Source organism: Bos indicus, chromosome 17 (assembly GCF_029378745.1).
Source record: "Bos indicus isolate NIAB-ARS_2022 breed Sahiwal x Tharparkar chromosome 17, NIAB-ARS_B.indTharparkar_mat_pri_1.0, whole genome shotgun sequence".
Taxonomy (NCBI): domain Eukaryota; kingdom Metazoa; phylum Chordata; class Mammalia; order Artiodactyla; family Bovidae; genus Bos; species Bos indicus.
Window position 1 is genome coordinate 57,509,506 of NC_091776.1, and position 27,144 is coordinate 57,536,649.

The 27,144-nt window shown below is 48.0% G+C and overlaps 1 protein-coding gene across 4 annotated transcripts in view; it reads left to right on the forward strand.

Annotated features, from left to right (window-relative positions):
- Positions 1-27,144, forward strand: part of KSR2 (kinase suppressor of ras 2) — a 485,310-nt gene that overhangs the window by 273,663 nt on the left and 184,503 nt on the right. For all 4 annotated transcript variants that reach the window (XM_070769588.1, XM_070769587.1, XM_070769585.1 and 1 more), the window contains one exon: positions 14,848-15,032. In XM_070769588.1, the coding sequence (XP_070625689.1) occupies positions 14,848-15,032 (185 nt within the window). The remainder of the gene's footprint in view (positions 1-14,847; positions 15,033-27,144) is intronic.

Consider the following 27,144-nt stretch of genomic DNA (forward strand, 5'->3'; position numbering starts at 1 on the left):
CTTGCACCAGAGATGGGCAGTGTGGCTTCTGCAGCTGTGTCCCCACGGCTGTCTTGGGGAGTGTGTTTCGGTGGTAGTTTTTGTCTCTTCTGGCATACCTTTGCCCTGGTCTGGCCTAAACTCTCAGACCTTGAGGTCTGGTCCTTGGAGAACCTGAGCAGATGCTGGCAAGGTGAGTGGTCTTTCATTTCAGAGTGTCAGATTGTGCCACACCTGCTGGTAACAGTATAGACCATTGGTGTTGAATTGGCAGACAGGGCAGCAGTTCTTGGGAGTGTGGAAGTGGTTTTGGAAAGCCCGTTAAAATGCAGATGTCTGGGCCCCACCCCAAAGGATTTGAGAAATTCTGGAGCTGAGCATATACTGCCCAACACAATGAAAAAGGGAACCATAGACATTCTTGAAAAAGAAACTCAGCTTTCATTGGCTCCCTCAAGGGTGCACTAGGGGTGTTGGGTTGCAAATGACGGAAGCCAGTTCTAGCCGGCTTACACAGAGAATGGACCTACTTGGAAGATTCCGGGATAACTCTCAGGATCTACTGGAAAGCTTGGAAAGGAGCAGGATCCAGGGCGTCCCAGAGGTTCTCAGTAGCAGGAATGACTTGAAAGGGTTTGGGGGAGCTGCCATAGATCACCTGAGCTTCAAAGTGTTTTTTTCCATTGTGTCACACCACTCAAGATTCACATTCCCTGGTGAGATTCTGATGGGTCTGATTTGGCACCTAGTGACTTGGGGTAGGCAACGTCTGTTCCCTGGTGGACGCCTCCAACAAGGTTGTGCATAGAGGAGAGAGAATTCCCCCAAACAGTGGGGGTGGGTGGGTGGTCACAATCAAATTCCACTGCAAAGCAGCCAGACAGGCCATTGGCTAAGAATTTTAAATACCTGAGATGTGCTGAGCAGAGAGAAATACATGGGCAAGTGCATTAAGTTACAATCCCTGGTGGGCCCGCCCTCTGTATTATTTGATCCCCAATGAATGCATTTTGTATCATAACAAGTCACTGTTGGATGCATAAGTTGAAACCATGTGGAAGGCCTTGGTTTGAAAGGCAAAACAAAACACTGATTTCAGGCAACAGTGTTCAAACTCACATGGAAAAAGGGTTTCAGACCTTCTTCTTGGAGTCGCCATAGGACAGTCCCGACTTATCGGAAATTCCCCACTGCTGGGATCATAGCGCCGAGGTTTCACCACGCTCATGCTGACTCATTTGCCCCCAGAGAAGCGAGGGGTAGACAAGGGGTCTGGAGAGGTTATCCCACAATATAAATAAGAAGGCTTGAAGCCTTGTGGTTTCTGACCTGCCGAAGGTCACGGTGTAAGTCTGGAGGAAAGACTGTGAGGATGGAGGATCATAGTGAGGATGGATGAGCTTTTAAGGATGATCTGCTCTAAGCCCTCATTTTACGAGTGGAGTGGCTGAACACCCGCTGGGGTTAAGTGGCTGGCCCGAGTGCCCAGCCAGCCCTGGTGCTGTCTGAATCCTGCCCAAACCCTCAGGGGTGTCAGAGGCTGCTGTCTGTCTCGCCAGCTCTGATGGACGCCTTTCATGTGGCTCTCGGAGAACCACCAGATTGAAATATGTGCTTTTTAGGTTTGTGTGTAAAGATTCACTCCCAATTAATTTTTCCCAGGGTAAAGGAAGCTTCTTTGAAGAGCTTTATAGGTGGCACACACACAAAAATCATGGTTTCCTTGAAGAAACATTTCCTGCCAACCTCTAGCTTTGCAGAGAGAAGGCTCTCCGCTGGCCCACCACCTGGCAGATAGCTGTCAATTCTGCCTTTGCTTAGGATGCTGACCCTCAGTCAGTGCTTTCACTGGGGGTTAAAGGGGCATTGAGAATGCACGTGACAGCTTGCTTCTGTGCCCCAAGCACATTCAGGTCTCAGGGAGGCTGTGATATATTTTAGGACCACGAGCACCAAGGTCAGACAGAACCAATTTCAAGTCCTGGCTTCTGTTCCTCACATGCAGTATGACCTTGGGAGAGTGGCTCAGTCTCGCTGATCCTCTGTTTCTTCACCTGGAGATGACCATCCCCATTTTAAAGATTAAAACGACCAAATACCTATAAAGTGCTTAGCACAAGACCAGGCTCATCATAAGGGCTTAATGGATGGTGCCTGTCACCATGAGAGCCAAGATACCTGGACTGGGAAGGGACAGAGACAACTTGGCAGATCCCTGCTTTGACAGGAAGGGAAACCAGCCTCCAAGGCCGCAGTGACCTGCTAAGTAATGACAGAGCCAGGTCAGCAGCTCAGCCTCCTGCTTCCATACCCAGAGATATTATCAGCACAGCACATGACCCCCTCAGGGTCACCCTGGACAGGCCACACCCTCCCCTGTAGGGTGGGTGTCCCTAATGGTGGTAGTGATGCTGCTGAGTTCCCTCTTCCCGGCCTCTTCTCTCTCTGTCTCCTTTTGTTGTTGTTCAGTTGCTCAGTCACGTCCAGCTCTTTGCAACCCCAGGAACTACAGCACGTGAGGCTTCCCTGTCCTTCACTATCTCCCAGAGTTTGCTCAAACTCATGTCCATTGAGTCAGTGATGCCATTCCAACCGTCTCATCCTCTGTCGCCCCCTTCTCCTCTTGCCTTCAGTCTTTCCCAGCATCAGGGTCTTTTCCAGTGAGTCAGCTCTTCAGGTTACCAAAGTATTGGAGCTTCAGCTTCAGCGTCAATCCTCCCAGTGAATTATTCAAGGTTGATTTCTTTTAGAATTGATTGGTTTGATCTCCTTGCTCTCCAAGGGACTCTCAAAAGTTTTCTCCAGCACCACAGTCTCCTTTAGGGTTTCTGATTTTAGGGGATGTTTAGTTAAATGATTCTCTGCCCGGGAGGAGGCCAAGAGAAGCGGGAAGAAGCCAATACTGGCTGTCACTTATGGGGCTGATGAAAGCCTGTCCACATCCTACTGTCCCCAGGGAGACAGCAAGAGCAGACCTCTGTACCAATTCATCTTGGAAATTGTCTTTTCTTCAGGCCAGGGGAGGGGGAGGGAAACCTAAAGGAAAACATCCAGCCACATGCCCGTGAAATCTCTGTCCAAAATCAGTCATCCTTTCTAATAATGAGGGCTGTCATGAGCCTTGGTTCATTCGGAAATGACGGTCTGTGTAAATATTTGGTCTGTAACTGATTTATGGGTTGGGGAACAAAAATATAAGATTAGTTCCTAATCACAGAGATGCAGGAAAATCAGCGGGCCTGGATGCCGGCACAGATCAGGCCTGGAAGGCAGAATTGAGGGTGGCTGTCTGGGTGAGCTCAGATGGGGTGGGGGAGGCTGGAGAGGGAGCTGGAGAAGGGCCTCCGGCTCATCCCACAGGTCAGAAGCACCGTTGTCCGTGTCCAGGTCAAGAACTGGTCTAAACTGCAAGATGCATGACTTGCAAGTGTAAGATTGGTTGTCCCCAGCCAACCCCCATATCAACAACCTAGACAACTCTAGAACTGCACAGGCGCTGCTGTAAGATGGGAATATGTGTGGTCAGCTCTTATGGTGTGATTGATAAAGCGATTAGGAATTGGCTTTGAAGTCAGTGAAATCTGTGATCATGCTCCTAGCCTTTATTGAGCTGTGACCTGGGTATGTTAAGTGTGGAGAAACCGAGTTACCTTCACTGCAAAACGGCAGTCATGATTGTTCCTACTCCAATGAGATAATGTGTCCAGAACACAGCATCTGACCCCTTACCTCTCAGCCAGGCCAGTCTTAATGCTGACATTAGCAGTCCCAGGAATACTGGAATTCAAACCCCACCCGCCTCCCCAGGTAGCTGATTATGGGCACCTACCTGTCCTGCAGGTTAACCAGCCCCACAGCCACTCCATGTAGAAAATGTGTCCTACCAGAAATAAATGTATAGGGTGGGTGCCAGCTTGGCACCCCCCACCTGTGGCATCGAGGCAAAGTGGGTGCACTGGAGGGTCCCTCATCTCACTCACTGCCAGGAGGAGCCCCCGAGCATTCAGGCTGTGGTACAGTGGGCACACTTGGACCTTCAGACATTCATTTCATTAATTGAGCTCTTATTATGTGTCAGACTCCATACTGGGCCCTAGGGATCCACACAGAACAAGTCACACATGATCCCTGCCCTCCTGGTGCTTCCAAGTGGATGGGAGAGGTCTATGTTCTTCAAATAATTAGAAAAACAGATGTGTATTCCAGAACGGGGCTGGAACTTGAAAGCCTGTCCAGGTGCTATGACAAGACCCAGCCTACCCTGGACAGGCGGGGTCAGGATGAGGAAAGGAAAGACACCAAACAAAGTCCAGCAGGCAGGGGTGGCAAGCTCATGGGATGAGCCAGGTGATGGGAAGTGGGAGTCAGGGTGAAACAAACCAGAGGAGTTTTCCCGCTTTCAGGTGAGTCCAGACCCTACTAGGATGGGGTTGGTAAGCTGCAGCTCATATCCAGCCCAGAGCCTCCTTTTGTGGGTATTTTATTGGAATACACCCTGCCCGTTCATCACTTGTCACCCGGGACTGACTGAGCTTGTGCCACAAGGGCAGAGCTGAGTAGCTGTGACCGAGAGCTTAGGGCTTGCAAAGCCAAAGATGCTTACTTTCTGGCTGTTTACAGGAAGTTGTCGACCTCTGCACTGAACATCTTTCCTATCCTCTCCTGATCATTTTTTTTGTCTCCTGTACTATTTGTGCTTGGGAAATCCCATGGATAGAGGGGCCTGGAGGGCCACAGTCCCTGGGGTCACAAAGAGTCAGACATGACTTAGCAACTAAACAACTCACCTTGGATCTGAAGTGTATCTTAGTGGATGAGAGGAGAATGTGTGTATGAGGACTGTTTGCTCTTCTCTAAATCAAGTCAATCAATAGGTAGAAATCTATTGGATATTGAGAGCTGATCTGTTACTGAGCGAAGTTTAAAAAAATACAGTATATCTATTCTTAAGATTTTCAAGTGCATATTTATACATACATTCACATATGACATATTTATATGTAATATATTTGTTTAGTTATATATTATGTACTATATAAAAGTTGACTACTACTATTACTACTACTAAGTCACTTCAGTTGTGTCCGACTCTGTGCGACCCCATAGACGGCAGCCCACCAGGCTCCCCTGTCCCTGGGATTCTCCAGGCAAGAACACTGGAGTGGGTTGCCATTTCCTTCTCCAGTGCATGAAAGTGAAAAGTGAAAGTGAAGTTGCTCAGTCATGTCCAACCCTCAGCAACCCCATGGACTGCAGCCTTCCAGGCTCCCCCATCCATGGGATTCTCCAGGCAAGAGTACTGGAGTGGGGTGCCATTGCCTTCTCTGATATAAAAGTTTACATATATTTAATTATATATCATATATAAAATGGACTTCCCAGGTGGTACTAGTGGTAAAGAACATGCCTGCCGATGCAGGAGACTTAAGAGACACTGGTTTGATCTCTGGGTTGGGAAGATTCCCTGGTGGAGGTCATGGCAACCCACTCCAGTAATCTTACCTGAAGAAATCCCCATGGACAGAGGAGCTTGGCAGGCTACAGTCTATAAGGTCATGCAGAGTCGGACACGACACGCACAGTCTCATTTAAGCTGTAGAGCAGGATTTAGCACTCATGCATGCATGCATATATAATATATAAAAATATATGTATATGTTTACTTGTATATCATATAAATATAAAAGTACAAACGTGTATAAATATATACATCCATAAATTTTATGTAATATTGTATATAATTAATATATACAAACATAATATTATATAATTAAACATATATGCTAAATTTCTAAAAATATATAAACAACCACATTTTAATATCTGTTAACTAAATCTGAGATACCAGTTACTAACTGGTACCAGTCATCTGGGAAACAAAATTCACCTCAAGTTTGATCTTCAATATAAAACTTGAAATAATAATGAAACATCATTGAAATATTAAGTAACAATGGAGCACATTATTCCATGCCCATACCTCTTGTTTTCTAGAGATTTTTTTCATTTTAATAAAAAAAGAGGAGAAATTCAAGCAAATAATATGGTATGCATTTAAAGATTTATTATTATTATTATTATTATAAAAGAATGCTCCTGTTGCTAAGCTAAAATGGCAAAGAAAAGTCTAAAAGTAATAAAGTACGTACTCTGGAAATCCCAATTTGCCAATTGCTTCTTGTGTAGCTTTAGACATGAGCGTGTCTACCTAAGACTGGGGGTCCGTATGACACACCAGCTTAGCACACATCTTGTGTCTCTTCCTGTTTCCCTCCTCGATTGAATTGGCCAGCACGTCCTGGGAGAGCTGAGTCCCAAATGCCTCCTCTCCCTCTTCCTCCATGACCCAGACCTTGGTCCACGGCGTGCTCATCTTTTGCCTGGGTGCCTTCTGCAGCCTCCAGTTCAGATTCCCTCATCCCATTCTTGCTTCCATCCAGTCAGCTTTCTACACACCAAGGAGAGCGATCTAAGAACAGAATCAGATTTCATCATCTTCCTTCTTAAACCTCTCCAACAGGTTCCCATCACTTTCACAATCTCCTTTGAGTGGCCCCCTGCCTCTTTTCTCCTCTCTTGCTGTGAGTTGACCTGCCCTGGCCTTGATCTTTCCTCATGGCCTGGTCTCCTCTCCCTTCAGATCTCTGCAAGTCTGGCTTTCCTTGACATGCAAGTCTCGGCCTAAAGGCCGTGTCCCCAGAGAGACCCTGCCACAGAGCCACTACATCACCTGATTTTTGTTCTCCCTGTAGCTCTTATTATTAACCAGTATTTCCTTATCATTTCATGTATTTGTCTGTATCCCCCACCAGGATACCAACCCAGGGAAACCATGGCTCTTGCATCTGCCTCCTTCATTGTTGGAGTCTAGCACCTCCTTGTCCTAAGAATATTTATTGGGAGGGGGGCTTCAGGATGGGGAACACGTGTATACCCGTGGCGGATTCATGTTGATGTATGGCAAAACCAATACAATATTGTAAAGTAATTAGCCTCCAATTAAAATAAATAAATTTAAATTAAAAAAAACTTTAAAAAAGAATATTTATTGGATTCATGTTTTTCACTAATATATCTTTTAACGACACAAATGAGGTCATACTATATACACTGTTTTTTCCTCTTCCTTCCTTCACTTTGTAATAAGTGGTATTCTCACTATCCAGATTCTTTTAAACACCTACACAGCTCCATCAAACGGAGTTACCAGTTCATACCATTTAATGGATCAGCCCCCTATGATACATATCTCTGCTGTCTCCAGCCTTTTGCGAAGCAAAGTTAATTTTACTATAGGAGAGGGAGGGGGAAAATCAGAGAGAAGAGAGGGGGTAGGATGATGAAGATGCTCTAATAGCAGAACAGTGATCACCTCACCCTGTCTGGCCGGGAACAGGGTGCCTTAGAGCAGCAAAGTCCAAAAGAAGTTTCAGTGATGCTGGAAGTGCTGTGTCCCAAATAGCAGCCACTAGCTGCAGGTGACTTCGGGGCATTTGAATTGTGGCAACTTGAGACCGATGAACAGAATTGTAAATTTTATCTTACTGAATTTTTAAAGCTTCATAGCCACTTGTGGCTGTGGTTACTGTATAGGATGGCATAGGTTTAGGCATCCACTCAGGGGTGTGGCCAATGCCTGACCCTGGATGAGTCAGGCCACCGTGGCTGAGCTACAAGGAGAGAAGGGAATAAGAAGGCGGAGTGTTTATTATTTAGCTGCAGAAGGTCAAGAGATGCTGTCACTTGAGGGAAAATAAATCCCAAGCTGGCTCTGGTTCTTTTTAGGATTTTTTCATGATTAACATCTTTGGGCAGGGAGCCTAGAACAGGGACTGGAAAACTTTTTCGGTAAAGGGCAAGAAAGGAAATAGTTTCTTTCCGCTTTGTGGGCCATACAGTGTGTGCTGCAACTTAACTCCCCCGTTGTCAAGCTAAAGAATTCACAGACAGTGTGTTATGAATGGGCATGGCTGATAAAACGTTATTTACAAGAACCGCCTAGGAGGTGCATTTGGTCCAGAGTTGGTCCAGAGTTTGTCAGCCCCAGGACTAGAAGAATCTGGCTGGATCTACCCAGCTCAAACCAGCAGGCAGCCTCCCAGAGAACAAGAGGAGAACAATGCCCCAGGCATAACTCAGGGTTTCTTACATTTTGTACACCCAGCCAGGGTAGGAGGTAGCTACTGGGATGACCTACTTCCAGTGAAAGACGATTTCTGGCGGGTTACACCTGAGTTTGAGATTCCTGCTCTGCTTTGGTGGGGTACCCACAGCCACAAAGCAGGTGTGGGACAGACTCCTGCTTTCTGGCCAGGTCTACACTGGTGTGGAAGTGGTATGCAAGGTGGGGCTGCTGAGGACAAACTGGGCTCACATTTCCTTTTTTATGTCCTGTGGTGTCCAATGCAGTGCCTTACACTTAGAGTGTGCTTGGGCAACCTGTGCTGAATTTGAAACCAAGTGCCACATCAACTCTGTGAGCTTCAGTTTCCCCATCTGTAAAATGGGAATGACTGTAGCACCTTCCCCACAAGGCAGTGGGGAGGACCGCAAGAATTACTGCCTGTGTAGGGTTGGTGTCTGGAATGCAGTGAGTACTCGGGCACGACAGAGATGCACATGCTGGGTTGTTGATGGCAACCCAGCGTCAGATGGTTCTGGAGGGATCAGAGCTGCTCATCCTTGAGTTCAGTCTTTAAGGGTGTGCAGGGAGTAGATGAGAGAGGGTTCTAGGAGAGTAAAGGCACAGGGAAGCTGAGGTAGCGCTCACTGGCAGTAAGAGGTAACAAGGAAAACAGAGTTGAGGTCACGTGCCTTCGTGAGGTAGGAAATTGACGGGAAACAATACAGATCCATACCAAGAGGATGGTGCCAGGCCTCACACCTTTCAGATCCCTCTAATCTCCAGTGGTAATTTGCACACTTGGATGATAGACCTCAGCAGAAAGGCTCAGAACAAGGAAGCAACTAGCCCATGACCACAAAGCTAACACGAGGGGAGCAGGACCTCCAACCAGGCTACTTGACTTCCAGGCCTTGGGAAGCACATTACCGTGTTGTCTGCTGTCTTTATCCACAGAAAACCACAGGATATTGAGTACAGTTCCCTGTGCTATAGAGTAGGACCTTGTTGTTTATCCATCCTACAAAATACACCATTTTAAAGTGTACAATTCAATGGCATTAAGTGTATTCTCAATCTTGTGCAACTATCACCACTATCCAGTTCTAGAATTTCCCATCAGCTCAAATGGAAACCCCAGACCCATTAAACAGTCATTTCCCATTTACCCTTCTGACCTCAGTCCCAGGCGACCACTAATTTGCTTTCTGTCTCTATAGGCTTTCCTATTCTGAATATTTCATATAAATGGAATCATCATATGTGTGTGGCCTTTGCATGTGTTTTTTTCACTTAGTTCAAGTTTTTGAGGTTCATCTACATTGTAGCATGACTCAGTATTTCATAATACTGAGTAATAGTCCATTGTCTGGATAGACCACAATTGGTTTATCCATTCACCTGTCGATGGACATTTGAGTTGTTTCCACCTTTTGACCACTGTGAATGATGCTGCTATAAACATTGCGCACAGTTTTTGTTTGAACACCTGTTTTCAATTCTGTTGGGAACATATCTAGGAATAGAATTGCTGGGTCAGTAATTCTACGTTTACTTGTTGAGGAATCGTCAAACTGTCTTCCACTGTGGCCGCACCATTTTACATTCCCACCGGCAGTGCACACAGGTTCCAGTTTCTCCACATCCTCACCAACACTCACTGTTTTATGATTTCTTGATTATGGCCATCTTAGTGGGTGTGAAGTGGCATCTCATGGTGGCTTTGATTTGCATTTCCCTAATGGCACCCCACTCCAGTACTCTTGCCTGGAAAATCCCATGGATGGAGGAGCCTGGTGGGCTGCAGTGCATGGGGTCGCAAAGAGTCAGACATGACTGAGCAACTTCACTTTCACTTTTCACTTTCATGCATTGGAGAAGGAAATGGCAACCCACTCCAGTGTTCTTGCCTGGAGAATCCCAGGGACAGGGGAGCCTGGTGGGCTGCCGTCTATGGGGTCGCACAGAGTCGGACACGACTGAAGCGACTTAGCAGCAGCAGCAATGACTAAATAATGCTGGACATCTTTTCACGTGCTTGTCAGTCATTTGTGTACCTTCTTTGGAGAAATGTCAGCTCAAATCTTTTAATCTTTCACTTTTTAATTGGGTTGTCTTTTTTACTGTTGTCTAAAAGACTTTTTTGTAAGGCATAACTTCCACTCAGAAGTAAAATGCACTATTTTTGTGGACAATTTGACGAATTTTATTTATCAGTACCACCCAATCAATACAGAGGACACATCCAGCACCGAGAAGGATTACTGGTTCCATTTCTAGTCAATAACCTCCCCCTCAAAAATCACTCTTCTGGCCTCTCTCACTATGGATCAGTCTTGCTGGTTCTTGGACTTGATGTAAATGGAATCATGAGGGACTCAGACAGCGTATGCTCTTCTGTGGCTGGCTTTTTTGGCCCAGCACTGTATCTTTGAGACTCAGCCATATTGTAGAATAGCAGTGGTTTCCTCTTTTTCATTGTCATGCAGTTACAGTCAAATATTTGAGTATACTATGATATATTTATCCATTCTATTATTGATGGCCATTGAGAGTGTTCCTAGTGTTTGCCCATATGAACAATGTTGGCATGAACATTCTTACATGGGTCATTCTGTGGACACGGGCAGTCATTTTGGTTAAGGACACAATACCCTGGGGTGAAATGATTGGATCAGAGTATTTGTTCAGTTTCAGTAGATACTGTCAAATTGTTTTCCTAGATGGTTGTACCAATTCACAGTCTCACCAGGATTTTATGGGAATTCTGGTTGCTCTGTATTGACATTTGGTGCTGTCAGCTCCATTAGCCACTCTGGTGAGACCTGTACGAAAATTTACTTGACATTTTTTTTTTTTTTAACCAATGTCTCTTTCTCCATCTCCTTTCTTCTTCCTCATCTGCTTCTTCCTCTTTTTCTCTTTATTTTCCTTTTTCTTCTTTCCCTTCCTCTTCTTTTAATTCTTTTTATTATATTTTACATAAGGCTGTATACTGGAAATTAACTGCATGAAATTATAGATTTAGTGTACAAAATCAATATTTCAAATTTTAACTATTAAAATACAAACATGATTCTGTGTCTCATCTGAAAGTATTGCCTGTTCCTCCACACCCGGGGAAATGCAACTTATGCTGTTTGACTCATTGGTGCCTCTGCTTTTGCCAAGGCCCCTGTTGATACTTGCCCTGCTCCAGGCATGCTTAAGCCAGAAATGAGGGTTGTTGCCTGTGGCCAAGGAACAGAGTGGATTCTCAATAAACACTCTCCCAGCCTTAGGCTTTTCCAAATCCTCCCCTTCCTCTGAGCAGCTGCGTCCAGGGTCCCTAAGTACAGCCACCCCAACTTTCACCCCTTCTCATCTACGAACTGGTGTTATTCTTTGCTGTTTGAAAAGGGTCTTTCCTGGAGGTCACCCTTTGGCTAATTAGATGAGGCCCACTGCAAAAGATTTAAATGGCCCAATTTGAGAAGGAGGAGCAACTCACACAGCCCCGGGTTAGACCAGCGGGCATTTTTCCTGTTTGGGGAAATGGCTCCTGGATTAGCCCCCTACCGCCCAGGGTGGTGTGTGAGAACGCGTGTTTTCGCCTGTCCTCCTGCCATGCCCGCCGAGAGGAGCTTGTCTGTCCCCAACCCTGTCATTTCCTCCCAGTCGACAGGGCCAGATGCTCCAGACCCCGTTAATGAGATGCTGAGGGATTTGGCCATTGAAGGCTTTCGAGTTCAAGGGGACATAACCCCACCCCTGACGCAGCTGAGGGGCTGTGAGCCGGCAGCTCAGCTTAACTCAAGATCCAGCAGACTTTAGGGAGAGGAAATGGTACAAAGCCCAACCATCAGTTTGCGACTTCCCCCGGCAACCTTTGTGATGAAAGCTCTAAGAGGCAGGTTGGCAAATGGACATTCATCATGAGCCTTCTGAGTGCAGAGCTGTCTGCCAGACCCAGGCAGAGGTGGCCGAGGCTGGCAAAAGAAATAAGGTGCATCTCCATCCTCTAGGAGCCCATAGTTGAGAAGTAACTGGGAAGATGTTAATAAACAGTCCTCCTGACTCACAGATCAGATCTGGGCCACAGTCCTTTAGAATTCTCACGAGGTGGCGGATGTTGGTTCCCAGCCTGAGTTGGGGCACATGGACTTGGATGGGAGTCTGTGGACCTGGCTCTGCCACTGTGGGGCGCCTGCTTTGTGTCTGCATGGACATCCAGCTTAACCTGGTCATAGTTGCATTAATAGCAGGTATATGCAGATGACACCAACCTTATGGCAGAAAATGAAGAGGAACTAAAAAGCCGCTTGATGAAAGTGAAAGAGGAGAGTGAAAAAGCTGGCTTAAAGCTCAATATTCAGAAAACGAAGATCATGGCATCACTTCATGGGAAATAGATGGGGAAACAGTGGAAACAGTGTCAGACTTTATTTTTTTGGGCTCCAAAATCACTGCAGATGGTGACTGCAGCCATGAAATTAAAAGACGCTTACTCCTTGGAAGAAAAGTTATGACCAACCTAGAGAGAGTATTCAAAAGCAGAGACATTACTTTGCCAACAAAAGTCCGTCTAGTCAAGACTGTGGTTTTTCCAGTGGTCATGTATGGATGTGAGAGTTGGACTGTGAAGAATGCTGAGCGCCGAAGAATTGATGCTTTTGAACTGTGGTGTTGGAGAAGACTCTTGAGAGTCCCTTGGACTGCAAGGAGATCCAACCAGTCCATTCTGAAGGAGATCAGCCCTGGGATTTCTTTGGAAGGAATGATGCTAAAGCTGAAACTCCAACTTTGGCCACCTCATGCGAAGGGTTGACTCATTGGAAAGGACTCCGATGCTGGGAGGGATTGGGGGCAGGAGGAGAAGGGAACGACAGAGGATGAGATGGCTGGATGGCATCATGGACTCGATGGACGTGAGTCTGAGTGAACTCCGGGAGTTGGTGATGGACAGGGAGGCCTGGTGTGCTGCAATTCATGGGGTTGCAAAGAATCGGACACGACTGAGTGACTGAACTGAACTGAACTGAACCTGAACCCTCATTCTGTGCTGCGTCCCGTGTCATGCATGTGATCTCATAGAAGTATTCGTATCACGATTTCCTTCTTAGATAGGTGCTATTATTTACCCCCATGGTCCAGGAGAGGAAACTGAGGCACAGAAAGGTGGGATCTCTTTCCTGAGGTTACAATCAGGACCTGAGCGCCAGTCCTCCCCCCGACCCCAAAGCCTGTGTGAATTTGACTCCTACTCCCTCTGTGCAGACGCCTTTTTGAACCTTCACAGCTGGACGCTCATGTGGAATGAAATGCCGCGCCCTATCCCTCTCACGGGGGGCGGGGGGGGGGGGGTTGGTGAGCCAGCCAGCGCCGCCTGCCATTCTAACAAGAGGCCTTGCTGCTGACCCCTGGAGAGATAATAAGCAAGGCTGCCAGCGCAGGTGCTGCAAGGGGGCGACTCGGCAGGCACTGCTAGAACTCCTTAAAGCTGAGGAGCAGCAGACCTCCTGGAGAGGGTGACTTCTAGGCTGCCCGTGTGGGAGGCCTCCAGTCTTAAAATTAACACTCTCCCGCCCTCTGTCCAGAGCTGTGAAAATCTGCAAGGGGGTTTGCTTTGACCACAGGGGGGCGCCCAACTCCTTGCCACACCTGAACAGGGCACTGGGGTCGGGGGAGGTGAGGGGGAGAGAAGTGAGGGTAATTTGGGGTGCAGTTTTAAACCAAACTCTCTTCAGCTGATCACATGAGCTCCTGGGGAAGGGCAGAAACATTTCAAAACCAGCCCAAGAGGGACCTTCTATTCAGCTGGGGCTGAGCTAGGGGCTGAGAGTTCCAACAACAGTAATGACGGGGTCCCACCCTCCAAAGAGCCCACAGTCAGGAGAATTCAAACGCCGTCTGCTAAGTGTCCATCCAGAGCAATCATTTAACAAGCATTTCATGAGCACCGACTGTGTGTCAGGCTCTGTGATGGTTGCCAAAGACAGAAAAACAAAAACAGTACAAAATCATTGCCCTCAAAGATCCGCAGTCCACGTGGGAGAGAGAGTGTGTGTGTGCATGTGTATGCACGGGCAAGCTTAGTTGTATCCAACTCTTTGTGACCCCATGAACTGTAGCCTACCAGGCTCCTCTGTTCATGGGATTTCCCAGGCAAGAAAGCTGGAATGGTTGCCATTTCCTAATCCAGGGAATATTCCCCACCCAGGGATTGAACCTGTGTCTCTTACATTGGCAAGCAGACTCTTTAGCACCGTGCCACCTGGGAAGCCTACAGGAATAAGTCTGGAAAAAATAGGGAAGTGCAGACACAGAGATACATAGAGAATACTTTACAAGGGTGGAGGAGGAGCACCAACCGAAACTAGGAGGAAATGGGGAGTATCAGGGAAGGCTTCCTGGAGGAAGAACACTCGACCCTGGCTGGGATGCACTACCGGTGCCAGGGAAGGCTTCTTGGAGGAGAGGACATGAGAGCCAGAGTTATAAACGACATGTGGGGGTCAACCAGGCAAAGAAGGAGTGGGTCTTTCAGACGATGGGAACAGTGTAAGCCATGGACTGGAGGTGAGGAACAGCACAGAATATAGTGCGGGGAGCCTCGGGAGGGAAAGCGGAAGAGGGTGGCAAGGCCAGGTGGAGATGGGGGGGGGGGGGGTCGGTGCCGAGTGCTATGGTAAGGAGATAGGGCCTCCGGCTGTCTTTGTGTGTGCGTAGGGATACATTCCCCTCTTCTCTTTCTGTCTCCTTTTCAGAGCCAAGAAGAAAAGCAAGCCCTTGAACCTCAAGATCCACAGCAGCGTGGGCAGCTGTGAGAACATCCCCTCCCAGCAGCGCTCCCCGCTGCTGTCCGAGCGCTCCCTCCGCTCCTTCTTCGTGGGACATGCGCCCTTCCTGCCCTCCACCCCTCCCGTCCACTCCGAGGCCAATTTCTCCGCAAGTAAGTCCTCTGCACCCGTACCCGGGTGGCTGCACCTGCTGCTCTCCGCTCCCGGGGCGCGCCCTCTGCTTTTCCTTCGGTGAAAATACGCCTCATCCGCGCTCCGCCAGGCACCACCCGCTGCGCCACGCAACGCCCCTGCGGATGGTTTCGGAGAAAAGGGGGTGGAATAGGGCGGCCCTGGGCCGTGTGCTGCTAAGTGTCACTGGGCCCGTGTGCCTGCGGGTGTGTAGGCATGACAGCGAGAAGCAAGCTTGCAGGACGTTACAGGAAACAGCAGTCCTTTCTTTCCTGTGCTTCTCAGCTGCCCAGTCACAGGATTCTCCCTGGACACCATGGGCTAAGGCGTCTCTGATTTAATTTTGTAATTTTCTCCCCCACACCGGTGGATGCGTGTAACCTTTACATCTCCATGATGGATTTTCGTTCACACTGGGCTGAGCGGGTACCCGGGGTGGCTTACATTCTGCTGTCATGAGTTTTGCGGCAAAGTGGTTATTCCTAGGGGCAGAAATGGAACTTTTTGGTGATCAAGGATGAAGTCTCAGAAGGCGTTTAATCTTTTCTGCCCAGAGGCCCGTTTTGCTGAGCAGGCGCAGATGTGGTCAGAGGGGAGCCCCTGAAAAAAGCTCAACCAGTCCTCCAGCCAAGACAATAACTTTATTGCTTGGGAACTTGGGAAGAGGAGGGGGTGCTAGAATGTGGAGAAATAACCCCTTGCCCTTAATACAGCCAGACTGTGTCCACGTGTTGCTACTCTGATAAGTGATAAATGATGCTCACTGAGTAACTAGTATGTGCTAATCAGACACATGTGTGATGTCATTTAGTTCTTGCAACAATCAGTGGTACACATGGATTATTCCCATTGTATAGATGAGGAAATTGAGGCCCAGAGACATCAAAGAATTGCCTAAAGTCACACAGCTATGTAGTTGAGTCAGGATTTGAATCTGATTCCTTCTAACTCCAGAGTATACCAGTTTAACCATCATGCCTGATTTTGTAACCAAGTTCCTCAGATACCCAGCAGGACATCTTTCTCTAAATGTGGGATTCTGTTCTTTATCTTTACATAAAGGTTTTTAAAACTCTTTTTAGGGAGCCCATGGACCTGTTAAGGATTGGATGCAATCTGTTAGTTCTCTCCCTGGAAAACTGCAGATGGAATGTCCAACACAGATGTCTGGAGTCAGGATTGTCAGGTTGAGAAGCTCTGCCTTTCCTCGGGCTGGATGGCCCGAGCAGAACGGTGAACTCAGTTTACAGTCCACACATGTGTCTCCTGCGTCCACTGCAGGACTCAGTGGAGGGCCTGGTGCCAGAAGAGACTTGTGTGGACGTCAGGAGAGGCTCCAGAGCCTGGCTTGTCTCGGTGCCCGAGGCTACAGGCCCTGAAGCAAGCAAACTAACATAGTGCTCCCGACACACGTCGACGCCAGAAAGCCAGTTTATCCATTTGTCAAGAGAAATCACTGTCAGAGGGATTAGAGACACTCCATGATGGTGGGTGGGCCTGAGGTGAGCCTGGTCAAGGGAAAGGGGTGATGACATTTGCGGTGAGTATTGGCAGCCGACTGGGGCAGGGCGCCATGGCTCTGGAGGGGGCTGCCTGGGTTCCAGCCCCAGCTCTGTTATTTCTGAGCAGTGTGCTGACCTCCAGCAAGTTAAGAGCCTCTCTGAGCCTCAGTTTCCATAATCTGTGAAATGGGAAAACAATAGCTTCACGTCACACATGTTTGTGAGGACTGGATGAGCTCATATTTGTCAAATTGCCTGCACAGTACTTGGCACACAGTAAGCGCCTCATAATGGCAGTTGCTATTCTGATGTTTGTTGTCTCCTTCTCCTAGAGTCATTTCCATCCTCTGGCTCCATGATTAATTTTGAGGCTGTAGCTAAATGCCTTTCAGGTCACCCCAGCACCCCCAACCCAACTCCCTTTTGGCCCTAAGAGTGCCTGGAATTTACCTTGGCGTGATGCTGCGCACTGCCTCTGGCAGCCATCTGTCTTCAGGCATCGCCGTCATATGAGAGAATGTCAGCATGGCTGCCTCAAAGGGTTTGACCATAGCTCTGGACTTTAATTCCAGCCAGAGGAGAAATATCTCGATCTTACCTTAAAAAAAAAAAAACAACAGCCGTCAGACTTGCACGTTCAGACCCCTGCTTCTGCCCCAGAGTTTTGCAAGGATTCACCGTAGTTTCCCATTTTCATCCTGCCCTCATCTCCATCTGGAGGAGACGCTTCCCTGCCTGCCCGTGGGCAGGAGCGGAGTCATTCTGAATTAAAATCAGCTCCCGATACTATGAGGCCCTAGAAGCACAATTTTCTCTCAGGACAGTCCTGGTCCTTGTATGCAGAGAGGCCCCTCCCTGATCTCCCAGGAAGGAGAAAGCTAGCATTTGAGTCTCAGGGAGAGAGCAAGTGTGTAACCCAAGTATTAGCTGGACTCCCGTGGACCAGTCGTATTTTCAGTGATCCTAACAAACAACAGAAGCAGAGGCAGCCTGGTGGAGGAGGCTCCAGATCAGGAAATGAGAAGCTCTCCACTGGATCTTGGTGTTGTCACCAGTGGCCCTGTGACCTTTGTCCTCACTGGGCATGTCAGTGGCATTGTCACAGTTCAGATGCATTGCACTCTTTGCGGGCGGATATCATTATTCCCATGTTACAGATCAGGAAACTGAGGCTCTGAAAGGCGAGTGATCTTGACCACATTATAGGTATTGAATTCAAACGCAAACTCTAACCTGCATCCCGTCTTCCTTTCTCTCTCTGGGTCTCAGTTTCCCCAACTGTGCAATAAAAGACTCCATGCAGGTCCATTCCGGAGCTCAGGAACTCTAAGGCTAACCCAGGGAGTATGCAGAGCGGCTTTTCTAGGCAGATATTTTGACGCACTCAGAATGCCAGTCTGGGAGTCTCTGGGTCAGGGCTACGGGGAGCACACAGCTGCGGGCACCGGCTCCCCCATACTACTGACAGTCCTGTTCTCACGCCACTCTGAGTTCTAGAGGAGAACTTCCGGCCTCTGGGCCCCAGTGCCAGCCTTCCTCCCCTGACCCGGCTGAGGAAACCTCTGAGGCAGTGTCCCTGCCAGGCTGAGTCCGTCCTCCCGTTTGTCACTGTCAGCTCTGGCTGTGGCTGTGCTGAGAAGGGCGGAGATCCTATGTCCTGTTATCCCCGATGGTAATGCAGGGAGTCAGCATTAGGAAGATTCTGGCTGCAGAGTGGCCGGGCCTTGGACCCGGGGTGCCTAGCCACCTCGAATGAGCTGCAAGAAGGACTTAACCTCCTTGGGGCTGGCCCTGCTTCCCTGGTCTGGGGATGACAGGCAGGGGAAGGGAGGAGAGTAGAAGGAGTCTTGGCTCCTGAGGAATCCATCTCTAAGATTAGCCATGGACAAAACACCAGATATCAGACTCTACTGCTCAGCATGGAGGATGCTGACCCAGGAGTGAACCTGCTTCTCAGAGGAGAGAACCATCACTTACCTCTCCATCCTTGCTGTATTTATTTACTCCGTGCTGCGTTCATGCATGCCACATTGCCCTGTATTGTCTCATTGGATGCCTTCCACCCATGGACCATTTTTGGACCAATAAGCTGTGTGTCTGTGCCACCTTGGAGGGCATCTCTGACCCCCAGCTGACTCAGTTCAGGTAGCCTCTATGATCCCTATAAAGGAGCTTCTTCAGAATGAAAAAAAAATAAATTGCTGCCTACATGGGAACAGTAACTATTCATCACCATTCGATACCGGATAGTGGAAGTGATTTGGGGATTATAGCAACCAAGTGGTGGCTGACCTATCATTGGGCACATCACTGAACCCCGTGGGTCTAGTTCTACCCAGCAAAAATGGTAGTGAGGGTAAAATGAGGAAATCGTGTGAATTTCCTAGCATGGGGGCCAGAACTTAAAGCATTAAGTCTCAATGAAGGGTCGCTTGGGGAGCTCTTGCTGTACATTAGGTGATGGAATAGCTTGTAACAATGAGGAAAATGCCGATAATAATAGCAGTCGGCATTTATTGTGTGTTGACAATGTCCCAAGCTTCATCAATTCAGGCAAAGCAATTTATTTGTGTTGTTTTGTTTAAGCTTCATAGTCCTCCATTGGGTAGGTACTCTTCAGTTCAGTTCAATTCAGTCGCTCAGTCATGTCTGACTCTTTGCGACCATGGACTACAGCGCACCAGGCTTCCTATTATGATGCCCATTTTACAGATGAAGAAGCTGGGGCTGAGATTTAAGTCATTGCCCCAAGGTCACAGGCCAGGAATGGGATGGAGTTTGCTCTTATTCAGAATCTGCCAAATCTGCAACACTGGCATGTGAAATGGCAACACCTTTTCCACTGAAACTTCTTTGTTCAGCAAGTAGGGAGCTTACCTTGTTCAAAGTTTCTCTGTGGCACCCTTGCCTCGTTGGGAGACTGTGTGATGGGGGCCAGTCTTGCTCCAAGGATGCCTCTTGTTCCACCAGAGCACAGTGCTTGCTCAACAATCAGCACCCATGCTGGCTAGCAGACTGTTACCCCTCCGGACTCCAGTGTTTATATTCAGGGGATCCATCGTCCCAGGCAGTGGCCATCCCTGTGGGCAGGGGGCAGGCAGCTGCAGAACGCACCCAAAAGATGTCATCCTGAACATCTTTGGTAGAAGATGAGGGGTGATGGGGACTTCTTTTGCCACCTGCAGTTTTGGGGGTGTTTATTAGCTGTCTGGCTGGGTGGGTGGGTACTTCAGGGCAGCAGCTGCCAGAATGAACAAGTGACTGATGATACCTGGACATCCCCATCTTGGTCCTGAACACCAGCTGCAGTTGGATATGAGACCCCGGTCTTATGAAATAGTCCTTCACCAGGTGTTTGAAGGACAGCATGCCCTCGCCTTGCCCCGTCTCACTGTGCCCTCTCATCTCTTTTCCAAGAAGCTCCTGTTCTTTGTTCCAGAGACACAGCAACAGGCAGCTGACCCTCAGCTGAGGGCCTGGCCTTGTGTGCCTTGGCAAGATGAGTCAGAAGCCCAGTTTGTTAGGGAGGCAACCGAAGGTAGCAATAAAGACTGATGAAGCCGAGCTGCGGACTCCCAAGAAACCAGCCACTGGAAGGGTTATAAAGAGACTCGGGATGGGGGTGCATTATATAATGGGGTTTAATGAGGCTTGAGGCCAAGGTTCATTACCGCCACCCCCTGGAAGAGGGGGAAGAGGAGCGCGTGCTTTGACAAAATTTGACTGCCTGAACCACGTTCTCATCTCAGAATCGGGAGAAATTTTGAGAAATTTGAGTCTGACCTGGCTCAGTGGTGGCATATCCAAGGGGAAGACATGATATCCCATACGAGTGACCCAAAGGACTTTTCTCCCCTAGAGTGAGCCAGCGGAAATCCTGCTCCCCACACCCGTACCCAAGAGACCCAGGAAGCGCCCATGTCCCATGCCACCTGGCATCTTTGTGGTATTTTAGAAACTGAGATCCCAGCGGGTTGCTAACACTTACTGACCATCTGCCTGCCACTTGCCAGGCAGGTGCTGCTGTAGGTGCTTGATAGGCTCTCAGATGTGTGTACCTGGGAGCAAGTGAAATGGTACAGAAAGATTCATAATGAGGACTTCTGTCCCTCTCATCATCCCTCTCCCAGTCTTGCTTTTAAAAAATGCTTTCCATGTCTGCTGCTGCTGCTGGACTCACACAATTTAAGCTAGGTTATAACCGCTTTGTTGTTCTCAAAGCATGTCTCAGACCAGCACCATCCCAAAGCTTGTGAGAAATGCAAATTCTTACTCTTCTCCTTCCAGACCCACTGAATCAGTACCCCTGGGGAGGGTCCAGACTTCTGTATTTTCACCACCCCTTCAGGGTATTCTGCACTTGAACATTTGAGAATCACCCGATTATATCTCTCTCTCTTTTATGGGAAATAGTTTCAAGCTTACAGAAAAGTTGCAAAAACAATACAAAGGTTTCCTGTACCCCCTTAGCTCAGAGTCATTAGTTTTTATCATTTCTTTACATTTGCTTCTTCTCTCCAATCCCCCACCCCCCCCACCCTCAGTTTCTCTTTCCATCTCTCTCCCTCCCTCTCTCTCTTTCTCTCCTTTCTGTGGACCATTCGAGACTAGGTTGCATATTCTCTTACATAACCACACCAGATTTAGTAAGCTTGATATTGAATCAAGACTTTCATCTGACCATCTTCCAATTTCAGCAATTTGTCTCAATAGCATCCTTTATAGTATTTTTTTTTCTGGTGCAGGATCCAATCTGAGGTCACATACTACATTTAGCTGTTTTGTTGACCTTGGACAGTTCTTTAGCCCTCGTCATTTTGACTTTGACATTTTCGAAGAGTAGGGACCAGCCACATAACAGAATGTCCCTCAGTTTAGGTTTGTCTCACGTTTCCTTGTGGTTAGACTTGGGCTGTGCAGCTTTGGTGGGACTTCTACTCAAGTGGTGCTGTGTTTTACTTCAGTTCAGTTCAGTTCAGTCGCTCAGTCGTGTCCGACTCTTTGCGACCCCATGAATCGCAGCACGCCAGGCCTCCCTGTCCATCACCAACTCCTGGAGTTCACTCAGACTCACGTCCATCGAGTCAGTGATGCCATCCAGCCATCTCATCCTCTGTCGTCCCCTTCTCCTCCTGCCCCCAATCCCTCCCAGCATCAGAGTCTTTTACAATGAGTCAACTCTTCGCATGAGGTGGCCAAAGTACTGGAGTTTCAGCTTTAGCATCATTCCTTCCAAAGAAATCCCAGGGCTGATCTCCTTCAGAATGGACTGGTTGGATCTCCTTGCAGTCCAAGGGACTCTCAAGAGTCTTCTCCAGCACCACAGTTCAAAAGCATCAATTCTTCAGTGCTCAGCCTTCTTCACAGTCCAACTCTCACATCCATACATGACCACAGGAAAAACCATAGCCTTGACTAGATGGACTTTTGTTGGCAAAGTAATGTCTCTGCTTTTGAATATGCTATCTAGGTTGGTCATAACTTTCCAGTGCAGCCCTATTCTCTGTGGGCCAGGGCTTCCAGACCTTTAGCTTTTTTTAAAAAAAAAAAAACAGTCTGAGACCATGATGTTGATGAGAAAGCTCCAAATTTTAAAATCTAAGCACCCAGTGAAAAATCTTTCAACCGTGTGTGAACCAGTTTAAATAGTCCCACAGGCTTGTGGGTCCTACTTGGTCTTGGGTTTCCCAGTTTTTAACCTCTGTTCTAGAATCATGGAGGTCAGAACAGATAGGTACCTCAAAAATAACCAAGTCTAAGCCCTCATTTTTACAGATGTAGAAAATGAGACCAGAGAGCGGAAAGGACTTGCCCAGGGTTACAGAGCTGGGTTTGAACCCAGGTCTCCTGATGCCCAGCTAATGGTTCTCTCTGTTACACCAAGTTGGATGGAAAACTGAAGCTTCATAAAGGTTTGTGCTGAAAGTGCCACAGAGGAAGGGAACAGTGCCTTTGATTAAAAGGCAATGTATTTTGTATGTATGAAGGGCTAATGATGTGTGGGGTGTGTGTGTGTGTGTGTGTGTGCGCATGTGAATATGTACATTTTATGTGAGGCCACTATTGGGTTTTTATCAACTCCTTCTCTGATGTGCCCGTATATTTTGTAATTCCTGCCTTAGCACAAACAGTTTGGGCTCAGCATGCAGTGTGGACAGCCTTAGACCTTTTGTTATGATTGTTCTCACCAGGAACTGTGGCAGCAAAAATTGGTTGGTAAGTGGTTGGCACTTGGAACTGTGTGGGGGAGTCATTTGTACCTCTTGGAGTGAGTCCTGATCCCCAGTCAGGTACACATTGTCGGCACGGACATCCTGTTTCTGTGTCTGATTGTGCCTTTGTCTCACCAACAGCGCCTCCTGCACAAATAAATATTTTTGAACAGACAGTACCATTTTTGAGCATGCACTTTGGGGCCAACATTGTGAGTCTATAGCTACCCAGGAGCTTGAAGGCAAAGTAGAAAAGATTCTGCTTGTTGCTCTTCAGAGCTGCTGAGCTGGATGGTTTTGGCATCACTGAGGCAGGAACTGAAGTTGCTAGACTTCAATGCAGTCTTTGTATTTTATGGATGTTTTTCCTGACCAGAGAAGCAGGTGTCCAAGCAAAATTCTGCCAAAAACTGTTTTGTTAATCAGAAAATAAGCAGGTCTTTATTGCTTCATGATAGTGGTTGTATGGACGTATGGCTTTGTTACAAGTGACAGTAAACAAACTTGAGCTTTTTTTTTTTAAACTGTGAAAGTGATTTATTGGCACATGTAAGTGAAAAGTCCAGGGGTTGTGTGAGCTTCAGGCATGGCTCGATCTAGGGGCTCAGTTCATGTCAGGACTCTGTATCTCTCAGCTCTGCTCCTCTCCAGGGTGGCTTCACTTTTAGGCTTTCATGTGGTGACTATATGGCCTCAGAAGTTCCAGTCCCTTCCCTCTTCTGATCCATAGTAAAGGAGTGAGATTGTTTAAGTCTGAGATTCACTGAGTCAACCAGCATGACCATGTGCTCACGTCTGAACCAATCAGTGGAGTCAGGGGAATGGGGTGGAAACTTACTCGTTTAATCCTGAGCTGTGATTTTTACTTTGGGGCTTAGAAATGGAATCTTTTTTGCCTAAAAAGGGAACATGAATGCTGGGGAAGCTGACAACCAGTGCCCATTAGAGTAGAAATGAGCAACAATGGTCCCTGTACTCAAAAGCTTTGAGGAGCACCTTTCTGGCCAAATTAGTTCATGATCCAAGTTAGTGGGGACTTGTCCCCACTACTGTACAGAAAGCTCTTTCCTATTTCTGAGGGTCTCCCTTGGGCTGTATTTCTCAGTGATCCCTGGCAAGGAATTTCTTTTCTATCCCTCTGACACTCCTGTGGTGGGGTCTCCAGGAAGCACACAGCCTGTCAGGGAAGGTTAACCCGTGGTTCCGGGTGGAGACTCAGCTCCACTCACAATTTGAAGCCATAGCATCTTGGTATTAGCCAGGCATGGGATGTAGAGTTGGACAAACCTGGGTTTGAATCTCATCTCTGCCACTTATTGCCTAACATCTCTGAGCCTCAGTTTCCCCATCCTCAGTCCATTGCTCGTGGACTAGTTATTAGGATTTGAAATAAAAGGAAGCTGAGCACTGTGCCTGTTGCTTAGACCTGTTTTTCTGTGGTCGTCAATACTATCATGTAGGGTTTGGGTTTCAGTCAGCTTTGATCCTCCCTGGTTTCTGCTGGACATCGGTCCAAACCACCCCCGTCACCCACACCACACCTGAATGGAACCATCACTACTGATTGAATGCCGGACGAGTAAAGTGTGATACTGAGCGACTTAGTCCTTGTGGGCTTTTCTGGTCCTTGTGCCCATACCTGCCTTAAATGACATGTCCTTTGCTAATTCTAACAACAGAAGGTTTTCTTTTCACAGACATAGAGTCCACTCTTCTCATCCCCAGGACTGTGCCCCCCCACTCCCCTCCTGATGACCTTTTCCATCACTCACATGACACAGGCTGTCCTGTTCTAGGATGTAGCTCTGATAACTCTCATCTTCCTCCCAGACATTTTGTCTGTTACTCCTTTTGAGTGGGGCTTCCCCGGTGGTTCAGCGGTTGAGTCTGCCCTCCAATGCAGGAGATGCAGGAGACATGGTTTCAGTCCCTGGGTCAGGAAGATCCCCTGGGAGAGGAAATGGCCACCCACCCCGGTATTCTTGTCTGAAAAATCCCGTGGGCAGAGGAGCCTGGCAGGCCACAGTCCATGGGGTCATGAAGAGACAGACACGACCTGGTAACTGACCATGTACACACTCCTTCTCAACGGGGAGAGTCGCCCGTTGCCTCCTGGGCCTCAGGTGGACCTGTCCCCGCCCCACCCCTGCTGGCCTGGGCGCACCGTCTTACTGGTCATGGGTGCACACCCTTGCTCGAATGCCCCACCCCACCAGCATCCAGGCAGGATCTGGGCACCTGTGTTTCATTCCAGGCACTTTCTTCTCAGCTGGGATACGAGTGGCAAGTGTCTCACTGTGCTCCACGCTGCTCTGTCCGAGACCCCTGTTAAGCGATTCTCCCCTCGGCTAAAAGTCAGGGCATCACCAGGCAGGCGTGATGGACACGGTGCTGCCCCCAACTCCTCCCTTCTCTGTTTTCTCTCCTCCTCTCTTTCTCCATCCTGTCTGTCTCTCTGGATTGGTCAGCCTCTTTTTCTGTTGGTTTCCCCTGGGAACATTGCACCCTCCCCTTTCTCCCGTGGTGTCACCTTCACACTTTCAGTCCCCCTCCACGCCCTACCCCTTGCTGACGTCCCCTCTCTCTCTTCTCCTCTGTCTTTCTGTCCTCACCCTGCTGTCTCCAGTTACCCACCTTCCCAGCCTGACTCTTCCAGCCACTCTGTGCTGCGTTCCTTGATAGAGGTGATCTGGATTTGGTGGCTTGGGGGCTGGAGAGAGGGATGACTAACCCCCCCGCCAAGAAAAAAACCCCAAAGTGCCTGTCTCTTAGGGATTCATTACAAATCGTAGGGGTAGACGGCAGAAGGGTCCTGTCTGGGGCAGGGGCTGGCCTGCCTCTTCTGGGTGAACCCCACTGCTGATCCCATCATGACAGAACTGGGGTCTTAGGTCCTTAGATGCTAATTGGCATGGCTCAGCCTGCTTCCAGCCAGGGTCATTATTTTCTGTTTCCCCAAGCTTTCCATGCTGCATTTGGCCTCAGCATTTTCTGGAAACCCCAGGAGACAGAGTATTTAGGCCAGGGCTCAGCAATTTTTTCTGTGACCAGAGAGCAAATATTTCCAGCTTTGCAAGTCAACAGTCTCAACTACTAACTCTTCAATAGTAGCATGAATATAGCCTTATGTAACCAAAGGGGTAGGGCTGTGTCCCAGTAAAGCTTTATTTATAAAACAGGGGGTGGGCTAACTTGGGCTCAGACTTGGAAGCTAAACAAGACCTGTTTTCACCTCCCAGCTCTGCCCCCTACTGGCAAGGAGACCTTGGGCGAGTGAGGTCTCTGAGCTGCTGTTTCTCATCTGCAAAGTTAGGAGAACATTTGGGCTTCCCTCATAGGGTGGTTTTAAGATTACATGAGAGAATGCCTGTAAATGGCTAGCACAGGGTCAAGCACATGGTGAGCAGGCAATAAATATCAGCAATTATTATATATATAATGTTACTAATATGTGTACATGTTATATAGAACACTCATATATATGTTATATACATTATATACATACACACACACAGACACACACACAGACATACACATATGCTCCACGAGTTGCAGTTGTTTTCTGTGATGGATTTGGAATTACAGGAAGAACCAAAACAGTGTGGTTTTTGGTGAGGCTTCTGCACCCATCTTACTTAATGAGGCCACTTCACAGTTGGTCCTCACGAGAAGCCAGGGCTTTAATCCAGGACCCATTTCCTGTGTCAGGGCTGCCATACCCACCACCCAGTTCGTCCACGTTGGGGTGATTGCCGTTCACAACCCCTTCCATGCAGCATGGGATTCAGTTTCCAGTGACAGTGAGTGGAGAGACAGACTATGAAATCAAGATTTGCACCAGGGCCAGTACAGCCTCTGCTCATATGTAAACTTAATCCCAAGAGCAGATACATGGTTTGGGAGACCCAGGCATCTAGACAGAGGAAACAGTCCTTACTTACCCAGTTTCACTTCCTTTTGAAATGCCATAGAATCTGGACAAAAAAGTGGGTTTTTTTTTTTTTTAATGAAAGAGAGTGGGGGTTGCTGGTGAAAGAAGAGTACCTGGCTTAGACGCCTCCAAGACTGCATTCATCAGGGCTTTTTCTGATGCAGAGACCTTCCACATACTGGCTTCAGAAGATAAAAGGGAAGTTGCTGGTGTAGGTACTGGGGGGAAAAAAAGCCTAGACAAGGTCTTCAGGGATGGATGGGTCCAGAAGCCAGTGTCATCAGATCATGTTCTTTTTGTCTCTCATCTCACATTATGCTTTCCTTTTTATGGGTTTCATTCTCAGGTAGGCTTTCCCTTCATGGTAGCCTTTGGCTGGCCCAGGTTTCCATCCTTACAGATCTAAGCGCATCAACCCCTTGAACCAACTGGATTGCAGTTAAGAGGA